Below are 18349 nucleotides of genomic sequence, written 5' to 3'. Positions count from 1 at the left end.
CAGGACACCACGTTACACCATCCCACTCAGGTGGCTGTTCAGTCTCTGTTTGAATGTCTCTAGTGTGGGAAAGCCCACCACCTCTCCAGTCAACTGGTTCCACTGTCGTATTGCTCTGACAGTGAGGAAGCTTTTCCTGGTGTCCAGTCTGAATCTGGGTTGTCACAACTTGAATTGATTATTTCATGTCCTACACTCTGGCATCAGTGAGATGAGATCTTGACCTTCCTCTTTGTGACAGCCTTTGAGGTACTTATAGGGGGATATCATATCCCCCTTCAGTCTTCTCAAGGCTGAACATGCCCAGTTCTCTCAGCCTCTCCTCACAGGGCAGTGTTTCCAAAGCCTGGGTCATTTTTGTTGCCCTCCTCTGGACCCTTTCTAATTTTCCTGCATCTTTCTTAAATCTTGGTGCCCAGAACCAGACACAGGTCCCAGGTTTCCTAGCCAACAGTACTAGCTGGGGAATGCTGGGAATCAGGGATATTTTTTTCTGTCTGAATATGCATAGGATTGATTCCTTTGAAGTATGTACAGGAAACATATGATTTCCTCCTTTATTGATTTGGAGGCAGGAGTGTGCACGCGTGTGTGTACACACCTTTTCATCATGCGTTTTCATCACACACATTTCCATCACTTCCTCCTATGCACTTATAACCAATCTATACTTTGCACCAGCTCCATTTACTTCCTTGTCTCAGATCTGTGCAGCCTTCCCCAACCTGGTGCTCTCCAGATGCTTTGGAATTCAACTCTCACCAGCCCTAGACAGAATGGCCAATGGTAAGGATAGCTGAGAACAGTAGCGCTACTCAATTTGTAAGGCTACATGTTGTGGAAGGCCACTCCCGAGAGTCATACATCTTCCATTCTTTTGCCCACCCTTTCTGGTGGCAGGGGCTGCAAAATCTCTACACAAGGGGCCAGTTCTGAACAGGATACCAAACTAAGATATGAGCTTTTGAGTATGCAATTCCTTTTCCATCCTCTCAGTTACTACACCAATGCCCTCATTAACTGGTGCATCACTCCCCCTGCACCGAGTTAGAGACACATGCCAATATTCATTGCTTCAGACGCTGGGAGAAGGTAAGCCCATGGCAGAAAGCATCAGAGTTGCCCAGGACCCAATACTAGGAGAAAGCAGGGGGCCTCTTTTCATCCCGGTCTGTTCAAGCTCTGCTTACCTGCCTCTGAAGCACTCAGCAAAGTACTGTAGATTTTTCCCAGTTCTTCCACATATCGACTGCACTCTGCGCTCATTTCTCTTCCTGTATGCTCAGTGGCTGCCATCACTTGCTGAAAATAGTGCTCAGTCACATCTAATGGCTTAGCCTGTCACAGGGTGAAGGAATCAATATTAGTAATTGCTGGAATAAAGTTCATAGCTGCAAAACCCATTTGCTTGCATTGTTATGTTTTTATTTTAAACCACCAAGCAGATTTAGATACTGTGCTTCAGTTACTCTCCCAATATTCAGCTTTGCCTAACCAGAAAATAGTTCTGTCACTGGACCGGTATGAACACATGGAAAAGTTGGTGAACTTGTAACCTCAGACAACACAGCTATCAGGTTTCTCAAGGTAATTTTAAAACTTGTTTGTTTGCTTCAGTTGAAGTATTTCTTTGAGAACCCTTTTCTTTTTAACGACTTTTATGACTTGGGAAGTAATTTCTACATGCTATTTTGTAAGCTCCCTATCCCCAGCTATGCCCCAACAAATCTTGTTAAAATACTAATCCTTTCAGGATAATTGGGGATTCAAAAAATCTGGCTTAATGAAGGCAATAAATGCAAAGGATTCAGCTTTAACAGAGCAATCCTTGATGGGCCTATTCAGATGCAATGGAGTCCAGTGGCCTTATTCCAAGGAAAATGGGAGGAGGACTGGAGCCTTAAAGTACTCCCATATATCCGCAATAAAACCACAACAGATTTGCAAAACAACTCCAAAGACATGTTGGTGGGATGAATCAAGATGGAGTTGTCCACATCTGGTCACATGCTCTGACAGAGACATTTTGGGAAAAGCTCTTCAAAGGAATCAATAATGCAACAAATCAAAACATCTCAAAGACTCGAACACATGCAAGTCTGAGTATTTTCCCAAAAGGTTTGCGGTCTAAACTGCATAATGGCAGGATCTTACACGCTTTCCCAGTGGCAACAACCAAAGCTATTGGAAAAGTTCAGTGGTTGGGCAGAGCAGTCTTAATCCCCTGATCTGCTGGGGGCAGGGGGCGGGGGGGGGTGCAGGCAGTAGGATGGGGCAGTCATACCTTTCACAGCCTAGCTGGACTGCCAGAAAGCAGCCCACAATTAGGCCAAAACTAATGTCCAAATGCCTGCTGCCCCAGAAATGAACTACATGTAGTTCAGACACAGTGCAAACCATTGCATGTTTAGACAGAAAGAAAAGTGCTGCTGGCTAGAGCATGCTGGCAGTCGTAGGACTTTTTTCTGTCTAACCATGCATGGGATTGTGCCCTTAATTTTTCATCAAGTGACCTGACAAAATCTAAAAATCCCAAGTTTTTAGATTCAACCCAGATTCAAGCTAGATATCAGGAAAAGATTCCTAACTGTCAGAGCAATACAACAGTGGAACCAGTTGCCAAGGGAGGTCATGGGCTTTCCATACTACAGACATTCAAAGCAAAACTGGACAGTCTTCTGAGTGGGATGGTGTAAACTGGCAACATGCAACAGCAGGGGGTTGGGCTTGATGGCCTTCACGGCCCCTTCCAACCATACTAGTCTATGATTCTATGAAGCTGCCACAGCGGTTCTGATCTCTTGGCATTACCTGAAGAAGGCTGCGCAAGCTCCTAACATCACAGCGTTCCTTCAACACAGCTTGGAAGGCATGTTCTATCACATACAACATGCATGACTTGGTACTCTGGAACATCTGTGCAGCCCTGATTTCATCAATGAGTGCCCGGCATACAGCCTCTGAGAGCAAATCTGGAGCAGCAAACATGAAAACCCTGGGGAAAGGAAGAGTTAAGTTACATGGCCTAAGAAGAAATGGTTAACAGAGAAGATAGTATGCACTAGGCAAAAGTTAATAAGCCTGGAAGAAAAGCTGTATGTCCATCTTACAACAGAATGTTGGCTAATTCACAGAAATCAGAACAAGGACAGGTCCTTACATTAGGATGGCCCTGGGGCTGGATTGGCATTTTTCTGCAGTGAACATGCGGCATAATACCTGTAAAATTACACACATCTCTTTAAATGTGTGCACATGCATCTTGAATACCTCATTCATCCAGGGTTCGCTGGTGCTCACACATGTTGCTGTTTTAAAAGTGCAGACAAGCACATACGCCATCCATATGGCCCTGCTGCAGGGAAATTGGCATAAAGCTGGTATTTCCCACAGCAATCATGATGCACAGAGCTGAGAGGTGTATTTAGAGGTAACCTCAGTGGCTTCTTTTAAATGAGTCTGCTGCACAGCAGATTCTAGCAACTGGAAGCTGCATCCCTTGGGGCATGAAAGTTAAAGGCCAGAACGCACGCCAGTGCACTGTGCAAACTCTTTGCCACTCAGCCGTGCTCCTAAGGGAGGTCCATATATGTCAGGATGTGCATCACGCAGGGTGTGCAACACACATCATGAGGCATGTTGACATCTCTTATAGACATGCATGAAGTTCTGGCCTTGTGCTGTTATTCTATTCTGTGCACACTTTCCAAATTCTCTCTCCAGCAATTAGAAATGCCCAATTCAGGACAAAGCAGACTTGGAACATTTAGCTGCAGAATTAAACTGGCACATTGAAAAGGCAGGCGGGATGCTCAGTACTTACTTTTCCTGGTAAGGGAAGGAGTCGTTCTTAAGACTTTGCTCCGCAGAGACCATTCTTTGGTACAATACACCTAATGAGCAAAACAAACAGTCAGCTAGCTATCAAAATGGAAAGGGCTGAGCACTGGCTGCTGCCATATTGAACAACTGATAAAGCTATTATTGTGATGTTGACTTAAAAGGAAACCAGGTCTAAAACTGTGGGTGCAAGCTGCTCTGCACCATGAATACGGAAAAGCAATTTCGAAGGAAAGATACCAGTGCGCAAAGGGAACACGGCACGGATTTATTTCAACAGCCATAGAGAATTTACCAGGAAACCCTTCCACATGATGGCAAATCTAAGTGAACTTACTCAGGCTCTTAACAAGAAAATCCTCTGGATTACATATTTTGTGCCAACACAGATGTCCCTGGCTGTGCTAGTATGAAAACTTGGGAGCTCCACACAACTATCATCTCCATAACCATGCGGAAGCATTTCCTGACAGGTTCCACATTTCTTGAATGCACAGTTACAGGTTGCATTTCAGGTTACCTGAAGGAGCGCTTACGTCCATATGTGCCCACCCGCTCACCCCTTGAGATCTGCGGGAGAGGCCCTTCTCCGGGAGCCCTCCATGAAGGAAATTAGGAGGGTAAGTACCCGGAGGAGGGCTTTCTCTGTGGTGGCGCCCAATCCATGGAATGTGCTCCCCAGAGAGGTCCTCCTGGTGCCGTCATTATTTGTTTTTTGGCGCCAGGTGAAGATCTTTTTATTCAAACGTTATTTTAATTGTTAATATTATTTATTTATTTCATTCTTTGGCCAGGGCGACTTAATTTATACTGTTAAATTATATTGTTTTATAGGATGTTATTTATTTATGGTTGTGAGCCGCCCCGAGGCTTCGGCGAATGGGGCGGCATAGAAGTTCCCTAAATAAATAAATAAATTTCCCGAACGAACAGTTCTTTCCTCAGCATTCTAATGAAATGATCTTAAGCAACATTTTTGATCCAGTGCCAGTCAGTGACCTGGAAAGGAACCACTCAAACATGTGCTTCCTTTTGTTTCCTCCAGAAATGAATCAGCAGCAGGTTTCCACTAACTGGCAGAAGGCTATATTGTAACATTTGGCCAGAGACATTTTGGTGTCTATGACAGAAAATCCAAAATTGCACTCCACCACCACCCAGTGGTAAAAATACAGTACACAAAATGAATGATAATTGGTTGATCATTAACAGAACCCCAACAATCTGTGAACTAGCCATACATTCAGTTCGTAGCATCACAGAATTCAAAGGATTGTGAATTTTAATCCTTCAAGTCCAGCCCCCTGCTCAGTGTAGGGATTCACTTTAAAGCATCCCTGCCTAATGTTGTCCAGTCTGCTTGAATATCTCAAATAATAGAGAATTTGCCACCTTCCTAGGCAGCTGGATTCATTATCTGACTGCCCTGACCCTTCTTCTTGATAGTCAACCAAAATCTGCCTTCCTGCATCTTTTGCCCATTATTTCATGTCCTTCCGTCTTGGGTAACAGAGAATTGGTTTGATGTTCCTTGCTGTGACAACCCTTTCAGTATGTGAGAAGCACTATTGCTTCCCTCTCCATCTTCTCTTCTTCTGGCTTAAGCTACTCAGTTCCTTTGATCTTTCCTTGTAGGACTTAGTCTCCAGAGTCCTTTGAAGAAAAGTCTGAAAGAATGTTTGGTTCTACCCTAAGAAGAAAAGGTTCTTTTACTCACAGAGCTTGCAGCACACTTCCCAGGTCTGAAGAGTGCACACTTGTTTATTTGACTTCATGAGCATGCCAAAGGGTAATCCACCTCCTGTTAGAGCTTCCCTCCATAGCATGCACCTAAAGCTGATGTGTGATTTTTAAAAATATGGGACTGTACACATGTACATTTCCTACAAGAAATGGGGTGCTGCTAGCTGCCATTCTCCATCTCCCATTCTATGAAGCCAGGGGGATCCATACCCCACTCCCCTCCATCTAAAAGCAATTCCCAAAAACAAGCGCAGCTCCTCTCCCATGCTGACTTTCCCAAGAACAAGCACCACTGAAGTCCATGTGGTTGACTTCACAGTAAGCACCACTGAAGAGGAAGCCATTTACTTCTGAGCAGACATGCAGTTGTTCCCAACAAGGGAGGGGAGGGAAAGCAGCACTGCATCTACCCTGCAGGTCAGCGGGAAGGGTAAAGAGAGACAGAGCGAGGAAAACTGTGGGCAGAGGGTGAGGGAGGCAGAAAAGGAAACCGAAGACTGGTCAGGCTGGACCTTGCAATCCCACTCATCTGGTTGCTGAAGCCACTGTTCCTCTCACACCCCAGAACAGAAGTTTAGTCCACACTGGAGTATGTACCTTGGAAAAACTGCCACATGTAAAACAAGTCATGACATAACCAGTCTGAAGAAATCCAGGGCATCATAACAGAAGCAGTGTGAGGAGGAGTCTGGGTGAGCATCATGTGGCACGCCAGTGAGTCAGGCATGACAATGCCAATAAAAACGCTTGGCCTGGGTCTCTGTGTCAAAGGGCAGTGCTCCTGCACTCCCTGAGCTCTGAAGAATTGAAGAAATTAAACCAAAAGGAACATGGAATACTGCAGACCTGGAATTGTGCGTTCCAGTTTTAGCTGCCGAGCGTAATCCAGGCCAATGGTGCAGTAAGGTTTGGGCAGCGTGAGTAACTTCTTGCAGAAATCATACACCCTCTCGTACAGCTCATCAGGGATGCAGGGTGCCTGGAGCAGCAAAAGGAGAGAATTTTTCAGCAGAAATTGGTTAACTGGAGGCTTTGAAGCCAGAGAAAGTTCTACAAGAACAACTACAACAGAGCTGAAGGCCAGCAGCCAAATTCACCTGATATCAATGTCTCAATTGAATAATGACCCTTGAAAACTGAGCCTGTTCATACATGCTGTTGGACTAAATCTGGATTCACTCTAAAGGAACAGAGCAAATGAATTATTTGCAAACTCATTGAAATTATTTGATCAGGGTCTATAGGCTTGCTTTAGCAGAGAGATCTGCAGCATAAATGCATTTGTTTTCTCTACCAGTCTATTCTCATTGCCTTGGGGAATCTTACATTATGATAGGAACTATATGAACAAAGAGCAGTGGCTAAAATATGTAACCCAATGCTTCCTTGTATTTTTCCCTCTCATGGGTAAAAAACAGTCAGCCAGAGATCTGAATAATTATGACTAAGAGCAGCTTGTACAATACGAATGTACCCCACCTCTCTCCAAGATCTTAGGTTGCAGAATTCAGTTACAATTCACTTGTACAGAACTAGGAAGCTGAATGAACTAGGAAGCTGATTTACACAGACCTGGAGGAACTGTGGCTTTTGTGCACTGTGGGAAAATAAGCAACAAGCATTCAGGTGGAAGGGGAGGAGATGGTGATCGAAACAGCCACACTTCTCTATCATTGCCCCTCAGCCAAACAAGCAGTTGCTGCAGCCGTAGTTTAAAAAGAGGCTGACTCTTCCCCTCTTCTGGGACATGGGCCCAATTGCCACATCAAGCAGTTTGCTTCTAGCCAGTCCCCACCCTTTCCCCCCCTGGGCAAGAGTGTAACAGAGAGCAGGCTTCAGGGAAAGTCAATGGCCCACTCAAAGGAGCTGTTCCGGATCACTTCTGAAGGGCAGTGCTCAACCTTGAGTCACTTGCCTCTGAACATGTGCAGATTTCCAAACAGGTTTGTTTCTGGATTCCTTTTAATACATCACCAAAGAAGCTCGTGTCAGTCCTCCCTTGCAGTTTTATCTCCACCCCTTTTTCTTAACATCCACAAATATGGAGAGGGCAGAGATTATGTGCAATGCTTCCTTCTATTTGCTTCAGATCACTGCTGCCTCTGCGCCAAGTGTTTCCTTATGCTAGACATGGTTTATGTGTCTTGCTGTTAGTAGCACATGAATTATGGATGTTGTACGCATGCTGACAGCAGATTGAAGTGCTATAGAATCTCCGCTTATGAGCAGGCAATCTGCCATCTGGTTTCCAAAGCCGTGCTCTTATTCTTTCCATTTTACTGCTTAAGGTTTTAAGGAGATCATGAATCAGTTCTTTATAAACCATGGCTAGAATAGCAGAGGGAAGCACAACCAGTCAAAAATATCTGAGTCCATAAATGCAAGTACACAGTGGGCTAAACTACATTAAATGCATAGCATGTAGAGGATTGTAATAGTTTTTATTGTAATGGAAGCATGTGGACCATTGATCCACACGGAGATTCAGCTCTGCCACCTAGCTACTTGTTTCTTTAAATGCCACTCCACCTCCCCCCCCCGCCCCCACTGCATGTGGGGACTGTAGAAAGAACAAGAAGTTCCTTTGCGTGTTCCCACCTGGCTTTCAAAAGAGTCTCCAAGGCAAACGCTCAGCAAGTCAGGCCATGCTGATTGGCCACACCCCAATCTGGCCCATCCACACCAGCCCTGAATTTCCGGGATGCTACAGCTCCATAAAACGAGGTCCTCACCTTTATCAGTGTGTACATCAGCGTGTGAAGCAAGGGGATGATGTATTGATGATAGTTGCATCTTTCTGCCTGAAGAAAGCAAACGGTTATGCATAGCATTCTCCAGAGAAGAGATCCTGGATCTGGCCACCTGACTGCTTACCCCTAGTTCCAGATCACTTAAGATACATTCCCAAGCATCAGTCCCAATACAGATCCAGTGCAACAACGTGGCATAATACTCAGTGCAAAACAGAAGTCTGGCAAGCAGCATGTGCTCTTATTTCCACTCCTTTAACGGCTGGCATTGCGAGCCTCAAGACACAGCAGAGGAGATGAAGATGCATTGAGCTAGGCTGCGACCCTCCTCTGGGTGGATGGCGGGTGCACGGCGAAAGCAATGAGTCCTGACATCATCACTTACATTTGAGAGGCTCTCACTTGAAGAGCAGGTTAAACTCTCTTTGGAGAAAGCATACATAAAGCACCTAAAAAATTCCAGACCATGGGACTTGTGATGTTCAGTCCCTTGGTGGTATTCTAAACATACTGGAAACAAAGGGAAACAGGCTGCTCATCGCAGAAGTCAGTCACGGCTGGGCCTGCTTTATGTTTGGGTGGATGGAGCATGTCGAAAGACCTTTGTGGGCTGCAGTGGAATCCAAGACAACATGACTGACTTTTTCCTATGAGTTGTGATGCCCAAATAACTGGACCTACCACCAGCCTGATGCTTCTCTGAAGCAGCAGAACAGTGGCCAAGTCATGAACTACAGTTTCATAGCCACAAGAAAGAGTAGCTCTCTGCTGCCAAGCCTGCACCCAACCCGCTCTTTTCTTTCTGCGGATCGCTCTCACCTTTTCCAGTTCCTTCACCAAGATTTTGATCAGGACGGCACCATTACTGGGATTCCTGTCAATTTTCTTGTGCAAAGTCCATCGCAGCATCCCTGGGAGACCAGTGCCAAAACAACTGTCAAGCTTACATCCATTAGGTCAAAAATCACCAGACGTTGCCTTACACTGAGTCAGACCCTTGGTCCATCTAAACCAGTATGTTTGACACTGACTGGCAGCCATGGCATGCCAGGATTCCAGGCAGGAGCGTTTTCTGTTGTACCTGGAGATGCTGAGGCACCATTTCTAACACCATGGACAGGACATGGCATAAACACAGGTGCCAATCTAGCACAGAGACTGAAAATAGCAAAGGAGAAATTAGAGATGTGAAGGCCAAGGAGCGGGAATGGAAAAAATGGCAGGGAAAAACATCTGATTGCCTCTCCATCAAGACTTGTTTTGTCTCAGGGAGTGAGGTCAGCAGGAAGCCCGTGCAGCAGGAGGCCAGCCAGGGCTGGGGGAGCCAGCTGGAATAACCTGGCTGTTTGTGAAGGGTTCTCTGCTGGTGCATCTGATTGGATGGGGCCGCATGTGGGCTAGAAAGAGGGATGGAACTAAAAGGGAATGGTGAGGGGGAGAGATCCTGAAAAAGAACAAATGAAATTTTTCATGTGCTTACAGTGAGGAGCAAAAAGACAGATGTGTGAATAAGCACATGTGCAATCATAATGGTGTGTGTGTGTATGCAGGGGGTGTCTTTATCGGTGGGGAGTCAGGATGGGAAGAAAGAGAGTGTATGAGACAGTGAGAGGAAATAAGTGCTGGCAAGGGAGATTGGAGGGAAAAAGAGTTTGTGTTCTGTGGAAAAAATGTCTTTCAGCTATGGAAAGTGTGGGATCATGGGAACTGTTTTGTGTGTTAAATTCAGATCCCCCCTCTGCCTTGTACTCAGTCATCTGAGCAGGATTTGTGGCCCGCCACACCTCCCTATGCAGCCATGTTGTGTTCATGCCCAGAAGAGTTTGGCAAATTGCCAAAAGTCCCCATACCCTGCCTCTGTCCTAGCCCAGGTGGCAGTTCCCCATTTCCTGTTGCTTCGCTGTCTGAATGATCTTAACTGGAGAAACCAGGAATTCAGCACAGGGGCCTTTCAGACTTGCAAAGCCTCATCTTTAGCATTAAGCTATGGCTCGTCCTCTGACATTTGTTTCCAGTAAGAAAAAGACTCTGGCAAAGTTCTGACACCGGGAATCAGGGCAGGGACCCATTCTTATACTCCCGTGTGAGCAACTAACAAGACAAATACCAGATGAACAGGGGATGCTGCCATAGCTAGCCAGGCATGGTGGATCCAACTTTCCTCTGCTGTAACTTGCTGTGGGGATGGAGCTCAAGGGCACACCAAGCAAAGTCTCTCAAGAGCTCAGTCACCATGTGGATCAGAGCAGCCACTGGCCTTACCTCTCTCACTCTGGAAGGCTGGATGGTGGCCATCGAGCTCTCGGAGAAGGGCGTGCACACTCCGGAGAATGTCTGACTCAACCGCTTGAAGCAGGAGAGAAACACAATGTGTGAAACTAGGGTGATTCAGCATCTCCCCATTCTTGCTAACTTACCAACCTGACTTTTTGGCTCAAATATATATAACTGCATCAACCAAAGGATACCTACAATGCTATGCCACTAGTGTTGTCAACTCCTGTTGGATCAGGTACATGTCCAGGCAGTACATAAAATACAAGCAGCAGAAAATAGTCGTGCACCAAAGAGTTCCTTCTCACTCAGACTTCCAGTGGAAATAGAACAGCACCAAGTATACAGGCTGTTTTCACTATAGCAACACCACCTCTGATATTAACCCCCTGTGTAAGAGTGTCTAAACAGAGTGATAAATTTACTAGCAGATGGTACAACTTGAATCATTTTACTCCTCTGGAAAATATCCACACATTCTTGATAAAGGAAGAATCAGGATATGACTGGTATGAAATCCTTCTTCCTGCGGGTGGGATACAGGACCCTGGCAATGTAGGTTCATTCCAATAGTCCAAAGCCTAATCGTGTCTAAGTTTTCTTTATTGGGGTGACAGTTTAGTTTCATTTTGCCACCAGTATTGCTGTGAAAAGCTTCCATCTGATGAAGTGTGCTTGAGTACACAAAGGCTTATGGTACTATAAATCTGTTAATTTTCAAGAGTAGACTCTTTGAGACTCTTTCCTTGCATGTTTGCTGCATCAGACTACCAACACACCTACCCCTCTGAAATTTATTCTGTCCTTTGCTCAGTTGAGCAGGGGTGGTGGAAGGAAAATTCTTCCCACCTAGTCAATTTTGTTTTTATAGCAAACACAAACCTGAACTCTCCATAGTTGGACAGAGGTCACAGCAGGTGGTTGTGGGTTTCCTTGTATCAGCACTTCCTGGAGAACTGGGTGACAAGAGGGCCTGGTTTCACTCAGCATGGCCTCGTATCCTCTACTGCTTGGGTGCAACAAGATGGTGCTGAGGCAGTGCAGTGCTTAAGGTCCATGTTAGCTACCTGAACCACTGAAACACATGAAAATACAGAGAAGAGCATGGTTGGGTTTCCAAACTGTACATCTGTGCAGTAACGCAATAGCAGGCTGCTTTACCTTGTAGGTGGTGTCCTCAGGAAAGGGAGCCTGGAACATAGGTCAGTTTTCCTCCATTTGGAGCACTCCAAATGTATTGGGGATGCAACTCCCCCCCCCCCCAATTCCCAGCCAGCAGGGCCAATGGAGACATAAAATCACAGAAGAGTAGAGTTGGAGGGGGCCAGAAGACCCCTGGGTACAACCCCCTGTTAAACCATCCCTCTCAGATGGCTGTTAAGTGGCACCTTGAATGCCTCCAGTGTGGGAGAGCCCACGGCCTCCCCTGGTTATTGGTTCCATTGCTGTACCATTCTAATAGTCAGTAATTTTTTCCTGAGGTCTAGCCAGAATCTGGCTTCATGTAACTTGAGCCCTTAATTCAGTGTCCTGCACTCTGGGATGATTGATATCCTGTTCTCCTTTGTGACAGCCTTTCAAGTACTTGTAGCATGCTATTGTATCCCCCCTCTGTCTTCTCTTCTCAAGGTTAAACATGCCCAGTTCTTTCAATCTCTCCTCATAGGGCCTAGTCTCCAGTCCCCAGATTATCTTTGTTTCTCTCATCTGAACCTTTTCCAGCTTGTCTGCATCTTCCTTAAACTGTGGTGCCCAGAACTGGACACAGTACTCCAGGTGAGGCCTAACCAGTGCTGGGAAAAGGGGGACTAGTAATTCATGGGACTTGGAACTGATGCTTCTGTTAATGCAGCCTAAAATAGCATTCGCCTTTTTTGCAGCTACATCACATTGTTGACCCATATTCAGCTTGTGATCCACAATGCCAAGATCCTTCTCACTTGCAGTAATGTTGAGCCAAGTACTCCCCATCTTTCAGTGCATTTGGTTTCTTTTTCCCAGGTGCAGAACTCGGCATATGTTCCAACTGAATTTAATTTGGTTGCTTTCAGCCCAGTGCTCCAAGATCACCTTGCATCTTGTTTCTGTCTTTCAGAGTATTAGCTATCCCACCCAGTTTTGTATCACCTGCAAATTTGGTAATTGTTCCCTGCACTTCCTCATTCGAATCATTAATTAAAACGTTGAAGAGCCCAGGACTGCACCCTGTGGTACCCTGCTTGTTACCTCTCCCCACTTGGAGAAGGTGCCATTGATGAGCATTGTTTGAGTCTGATTCTGTAGCCAACTGTGGATCCACCTGATTGTTTTTCCACCCAGCCCACTTTAGCTAGTTTGCTAATCAGAATATCAAGGGGCACTTTGTCAAAAGCTTTGCTGAAGTCAAGATAGACTATATCCATAACACTTCCACAGTCCATCCCACACACTCAGTCAAAAAGTGAAATCAGATTAATCTGGCAGCATTTGTTCTTGAGCAATCTTTGTTGACTTCCAGTAATCATTACATTGTTTTGAAGGTGTTAACAGACTAATTGCTTTCTAATCTACTCTAGCATTTTCCCAGGGACTGATGTTAGACTGACTGACTGGTAATTCCCAGGTTTTTCTTTTTTCCCTTCTTGAAAATGGGGACAGCATTAGCAATTCTCCAGTCATCTGGCACACCCCTGTCCTCCATGAGTCCTCAAAGATAATAGACATTGTTTCTGAGAGTTCTTCTGCCATTTCCTTTATGACTCTAGGATGGAGTTCATTGAGCCCCAGAAATTTGAACTCTTTCAACCTAATTAGATGATCCTTGACCGTTTGCCTTTCAATCTTGAGCTGCCATCCTGCTCCTTCAGTTTGTACTTCCCCTTCGTCAGAAAGGTCATAGATCCTGAGAGAAGACTGAGCCACAGTGGGAATTGAGCATCTGCCTTTTCTTTGTAATCTGTTATCATTTTGCCACCCACACTGAGTAGCTGAACCCCCATGTCTTTCCTCTGCCTTTTCCTTTGGTCATATCTGAAGAAGGCTTTGTTGTTGCTTTTAGCATCCCTCGCTAGCCTCAGTTCATTCCTAGCTTTAGCCTCCCTGATGCCGACCCTGCAATTCCATGCTAACCTGGTGGTATTCTTCCTTTGTATTCTAGCCTTCCTTCCACTTCCTATACATGTCCTGTTTGTTTGTTTGTTTGTTTTCAGGGCAACTGTAAGCTTTTTGTGAAGCAACATGGACTTCCTTCTGTTGTCTTCTACTATTTTTCCTTATTGAAATTGTTTGTGATTACGCTTTTAGAATGTCCTTAAGAAAAAAAATAAATCCCACCCAACTTGGACTCCTTTCTCATTAGACTAACTTGCCATGGGACTTTACTTGGCCTTGATCTGAGTTTATTAAAATTGGCTTTCCTAAAATGTAGGATACACGTTTAACTGTGCTTGGCTCTTGCTTCCTTTAGAATCAAGAATTCAAGTATGGCATGGTCACTTTCCCCCAGAGTTACCATAACTGCCACTTGGTCCACAACAGGTCTTCCCTGTTGGTTAGTATCAGGACAAGGATAACCATTCTTATTCCTTCCTCCATTTCTGTTGGAGGAAGTTATCAGCAACACATGTCAGGAATCTCTTGGAGGGGCCATGTTTGGCAGAATTTGTCTCCCAACAGGTATCAGGGAAATTGAATCCCGCATAACCACAACACCATGGCTCCTTGAAACACTGGCAATCTGCTTTTCAAAAGTTTTATCCTCGTATTCTCCTTGAATGGGTGTTCAGTAGTAGACTCCAACCAGTCTTCCTTTTATTCCTTGTTCCATTTATATTGCTCCAGATGCTCTTGATGGGGCTACTAAGTACATTTTTCTGTATTTTTGTGCAGAGATATACATCCTTAACGTATTGTGTGGCTCTGCCTCCCTTGCTGTTCCTTCTGTTCTTCTTGAACAGGTTATTGAATTCAGTTGCTGAATTCCAGTCATGGCAGTCATCCCACCAAGTTTCAATTACACCTATCAGGTTGTATTCACCTTCCTTTATTAAGAGTTCAAGTTCATTCTGTTGTTTTCCCACACTCTGGGCATTAGTATATAGACACTGAAGACCATGTGCTTTATATTCTAGCTTTCTTCCTACATTTTCGGGAAGACTATTACTGGGCACTGTTAGAGATGCTCTCTCCACTGTGGTGCAAAAGCCTTTGTCTGTTCTTATGCTTAGGTGTACTTCCCCCTCCCCTGTAGGATTCAGTCTAAAGTCTTCCTGATTAGCTTAATACTGTTACCAAACACATTTTTGCAATTCTTGTAAGGTGCTACCCATCCCTTGCCAGCAGTCCATCTTCCAGGAAGTGTAGCCCATAGTCCCAGAATCCAGATCTCACATCAGCACCACCTTCATAGCCAGGCATTCAGTTGGCCAGTTTTTCTTTCCCTGTCTATTCCTCTTCTACAAACTGGAAGGATTGAAGAGAAAACTATCTGGCCCCAAAGTTCTTGACTTTCCTCCTAAAGCTCCAAAGGCTGAGGTGATTCTTCAAAGCTCCGCTTGGCAGTGTCATTTGTTCCCACATATATAAGAAGGAAGGGATGCGTGTCAGTGGCTGTATGAGCCTTGGCAATTTCTCAGTTACATCACTAATCTGTGTTGCAGGGAGACAGCATACCTGATGAGTCCTTGTGTTACCCTGACATACATGTGTTTCCATTCCACATAACAGGGAGTCTCCACCCACTAACACTCTTCTCTCCTTGCTCTTGCAAGCCTTGGTATCATTGCCAGCACATGGTTGTCCGTTAACTTCTTGTTCAGTGTCACATGGGATGTCTTGCAGTTCTTTCACAGCAGGCTGCCCTCCAGTCTCATCCTCAAGTAGCTGAAAGTGGTTCTATAGTATTACTGCTTCTACTAGTGCAGAACATCTTATTTATGTAATTATGTATTTATGAAAACATTTGTATACCATTCACTCAGCTATGCTGGCTCTTTGAATGGTTGACACTCAATAAAATCCAAACATAATACAATATATTATAGCAAAGTAACAATCAACAAAACATTTCAATACAACAATAAGTAAAACTAAACAAAATAATTTACAACATAATTAAAGAACTGATAAATACAAGATCCCAATAAAAACAAATACAAACCAGTTGGTCTTCTAGTTCTTCTGCACCTGTCACCCTTTTCCAGGGACTTCATTTTCCCTTCCCTCAGGATTCTCCTCTTCTGCCTCAGCTTGCTATTGCAATTCTAGCTTTAGCAGTCTCTTAGCTATGGCAATTCCACCACTCTATTTTCAAAAATCTTTTATTACCTTTAAGGTGGACACTTGCTGCTCTAGCGCTCTCACTTTTTCTTCTAAAAGGGCTACTAACTTGCACTGGCTGTAGGTGTAGGCCACGTTGGCAGGAAAGGAAAACAAACATTGCACAGACGTTGCAGGACACAACCACTGGGGAGTCTTCACAGTCCATTCTTTCTGCTTTCTTTTTATTCTCCCTTGTTGGGCCTGTTATAACAACCAGGACTATCTTCTGTCTTCACTAAAGGTTAACAACACAGTCCTGCCAGTAAATGGGAGCGTGTTTCAAAGAAAACACAGGGGAGAGGGGGACTAAAGGGAGGAGAAGGAGAAGGAATATGGTCCTTCAGTTATAGCTCCCAGGGGCACATGGGCTCTTGGAAGAGGCTGTTGCGGCCCTACTCCAGGCCCCTCACTCCTTTGCCTCTGCCTTTGTCTCCTCTTCCGCTTCAACTCTACCACCAAACTCCTGTTTGCTCCCTCTGTTCACCCACTCTGGCTGAGCTTGGCTGCTCGTATCCCAGAATCCCTAGACCAGCTGGGGCAGCTTCCTTATTACATTTCCCAGGCATGGAAGCGTAAAAAGTTAGGTACTGGATACTGGCCAGGCTGCTACCCGTAGGGCAGGGGTGGACTTCCTGGGAGCCATTTCCCGCTCCCCACAAGACCCACTGGGTGCCACACCCCAGCCCCCCACCAGGGCAGCACTGCCAAATTTGCAGCCAAAAGTTAGCAGCACAGCAGCAAAAAATAAATTAAAAAGCCGATGTCAAATTGGCCTATTGATTGAGTCATTTGACTTGTACGCTACCTTATGACATGCAAGACAATCTTTTCTGCCACTGCTCCCCTTGCTGATGAATTTTAGCAGCAAACAGCTGCTTGTTTCCCTTACAAAAGGAAAATAAAATGATTCTTTGCTTGCTGCTGTACCACAGATTTCAGTGGCCATCTGGGAACTGCTGTGGAGGGGATTTATCTTCAACTTAAAACATTTCCAGTAGTGGAACCCAAGAAGCAGAAGTGATCAGTTTTGTGAAGGACTGGTGCCAGTAAATATGCTTGGACTGGGTTCTGAGCAAAAGGCCTGTGGCTCTCGACAAAGAAGGGAGGCCCCACTTACCTCGTACGCTGCACTGTGTGTGAGGAAACTGAAGTGATGCGGGCAGCAGGCAGCAACCTGTAATCACACCTGGGGCTGTCTGCTGGGATGCTGCGGCCAGATTCCTTCGAAACGTGCCAACCTCTGTCACAGGGGAAGACGCCCACGACAGACTTGCTGTACCTGCTTCACCAGTACCAGCTAATACCTGCAAATGTTCAAAAAGAATGAGAGAGTGGATTGCATGGGCTGTTCTTCCTCCTCACCCACGAGCCGCCCATCTTCCACTTTATTGTTTCCCCTGATGGAAAATTAGAGCCAGTAAAACTAGCTCATCTGAACACTCATCCTGAACACATTCTGAACTTTAAAGTGATCTTTGAGCAACACAGGGGGTCCCTAACATGGAGCCCTTGGGCACCCAGAAAGATGTATTTTTGCATTTTTTAAAATTATTTTTCCTGGGTGGTTTTTTATATTTGTTCCTGATTTTGTATGAAATGCAAACACCTTTTTGGAAATTATGTTTGCCAAAAACAGTCTAAATATCAGGATAAGTATCCATTTCAAGTTCTTATTGGTATGCTGAAAATGTATCAGACAAATTGTATGCTCCTCCATTCACTACATTACAGAAGGAGAGTGTTTATCATGCCAGTTTTGCCATATCAGTCTTCTAGCTGTCAATTATTTATCCATGAAGATATACAATTCAAATGAGTACATATATCTGTGACTACTAAAGGCTATTCCAGTGCGAAATTTACCTCTGTAATAAGCTCCTCCTCCTAAAAAGAAGCAATGCGCAGACACAGTCAAGACATATACTTGAAAGAATCATTCACAGTGCAGCATCGCCAGCAATTGGTTGAATCAGACAATCCCATACTAAAGGGCACTGAACACTGCATAGTTCAGCAGATGGGAAAGAAATGCTTTTGCTGAATAAGATGCATCCACAAATGTGACAGGCAGATGTCAAAGCGGTGTCCACTGATGGCCATGCCTACAGCACTTTCTCAGATTCCCAGATATGCCCCCAGGTCCAAAAGGATTGGGGACCCTGCTCTGGCGCGACACTTGCCTTTTCCCTGAGTATGTGGGCTGGGCTGGGCTGCACTCCAGGAATCCCCAACGGCATCCTCCAGAACTCACTCCAGAGTGAACCTGAAGAGCAGAACCAGAGATACGGTATCCATTTTCCCATCAGCAGCAGAACTGGTCATGTAGCATTCCCTGGCTGGCTGGCTTGTTTGGTTTTTCTAATTTTTGGTCTACATTGCTATACATTTCATTAGCAAAAGCTGCCTGGGGAATTCACAAGGAAAATTTTAAAGCCACAAAATTG

The 18349-nt window shown here is 45.0% G+C and overlaps 1 protein-coding gene across 3 annotated transcripts in view; it reads right to left on the bottom strand.

The window, feature by feature from the left end:
* The window catches only part of PIK3R6 (phosphoinositide-3-kinase regulatory subunit 6), a 32658-nt gene extending 15297 nt beyond the window's left edge, over positions 1-17361 (bottom strand). The window contains exons 1-9 of one of the 3 annotated variants that reach the window (XM_044453710.1): positions 17023-17361; positions 11490-11682; positions 10596-10679; positions 9153-9244; positions 8316-8384; positions 6430-6562; positions 3824-3893; positions 2812-2995; positions 1191-1338 (exon numbers count right to left, since the gene is read on the bottom strand). In XM_044453710.1, the coding sequence (XP_044309645.1) occupies positions 1191-1338; positions 2812-2995; positions 3824-3893; positions 6430-6562; positions 8316-8384; positions 9153-9244; positions 10596-10679; positions 11490-11502 (793 nt within the window). In that variant the 5' untranslated portion in view covers positions 11503-11682; positions 17023-17361. Of the gene's footprint in view, positions 1-1190; positions 1339-2811; positions 2996-3823; positions 3894-6429; positions 6563-8181; positions 8286-8315; positions 8385-9152; positions 9245-10595; positions 11267-11489; positions 11683-17022 lie in introns of those variants that run through there. The other 2 variants (XM_044453709.1, XM_044453711.1) reach the window with 2 other exon arrangements.
* Between the last annotated feature and the right edge of the window lie 988 nt (positions 17362-18349).

This window comes from Varanus komodoensis, unplaced genomic scaffold (genome assembly GCF_004798865.1).
Source record: "Varanus komodoensis strain SLA01 unplaced genomic scaffold, ASM479886v1 scaffold7_1, whole genome shotgun sequence".
Taxonomy (NCBI): domain Eukaryota; kingdom Metazoa; phylum Chordata; class Lepidosauria; order Squamata; family Varanidae; genus Varanus; species Varanus komodoensis.
The sequence above is the reverse complement of the archived record's forward strand: the minus strand, read 5'-3'. Positions and strand labels throughout refer to the sequence as shown.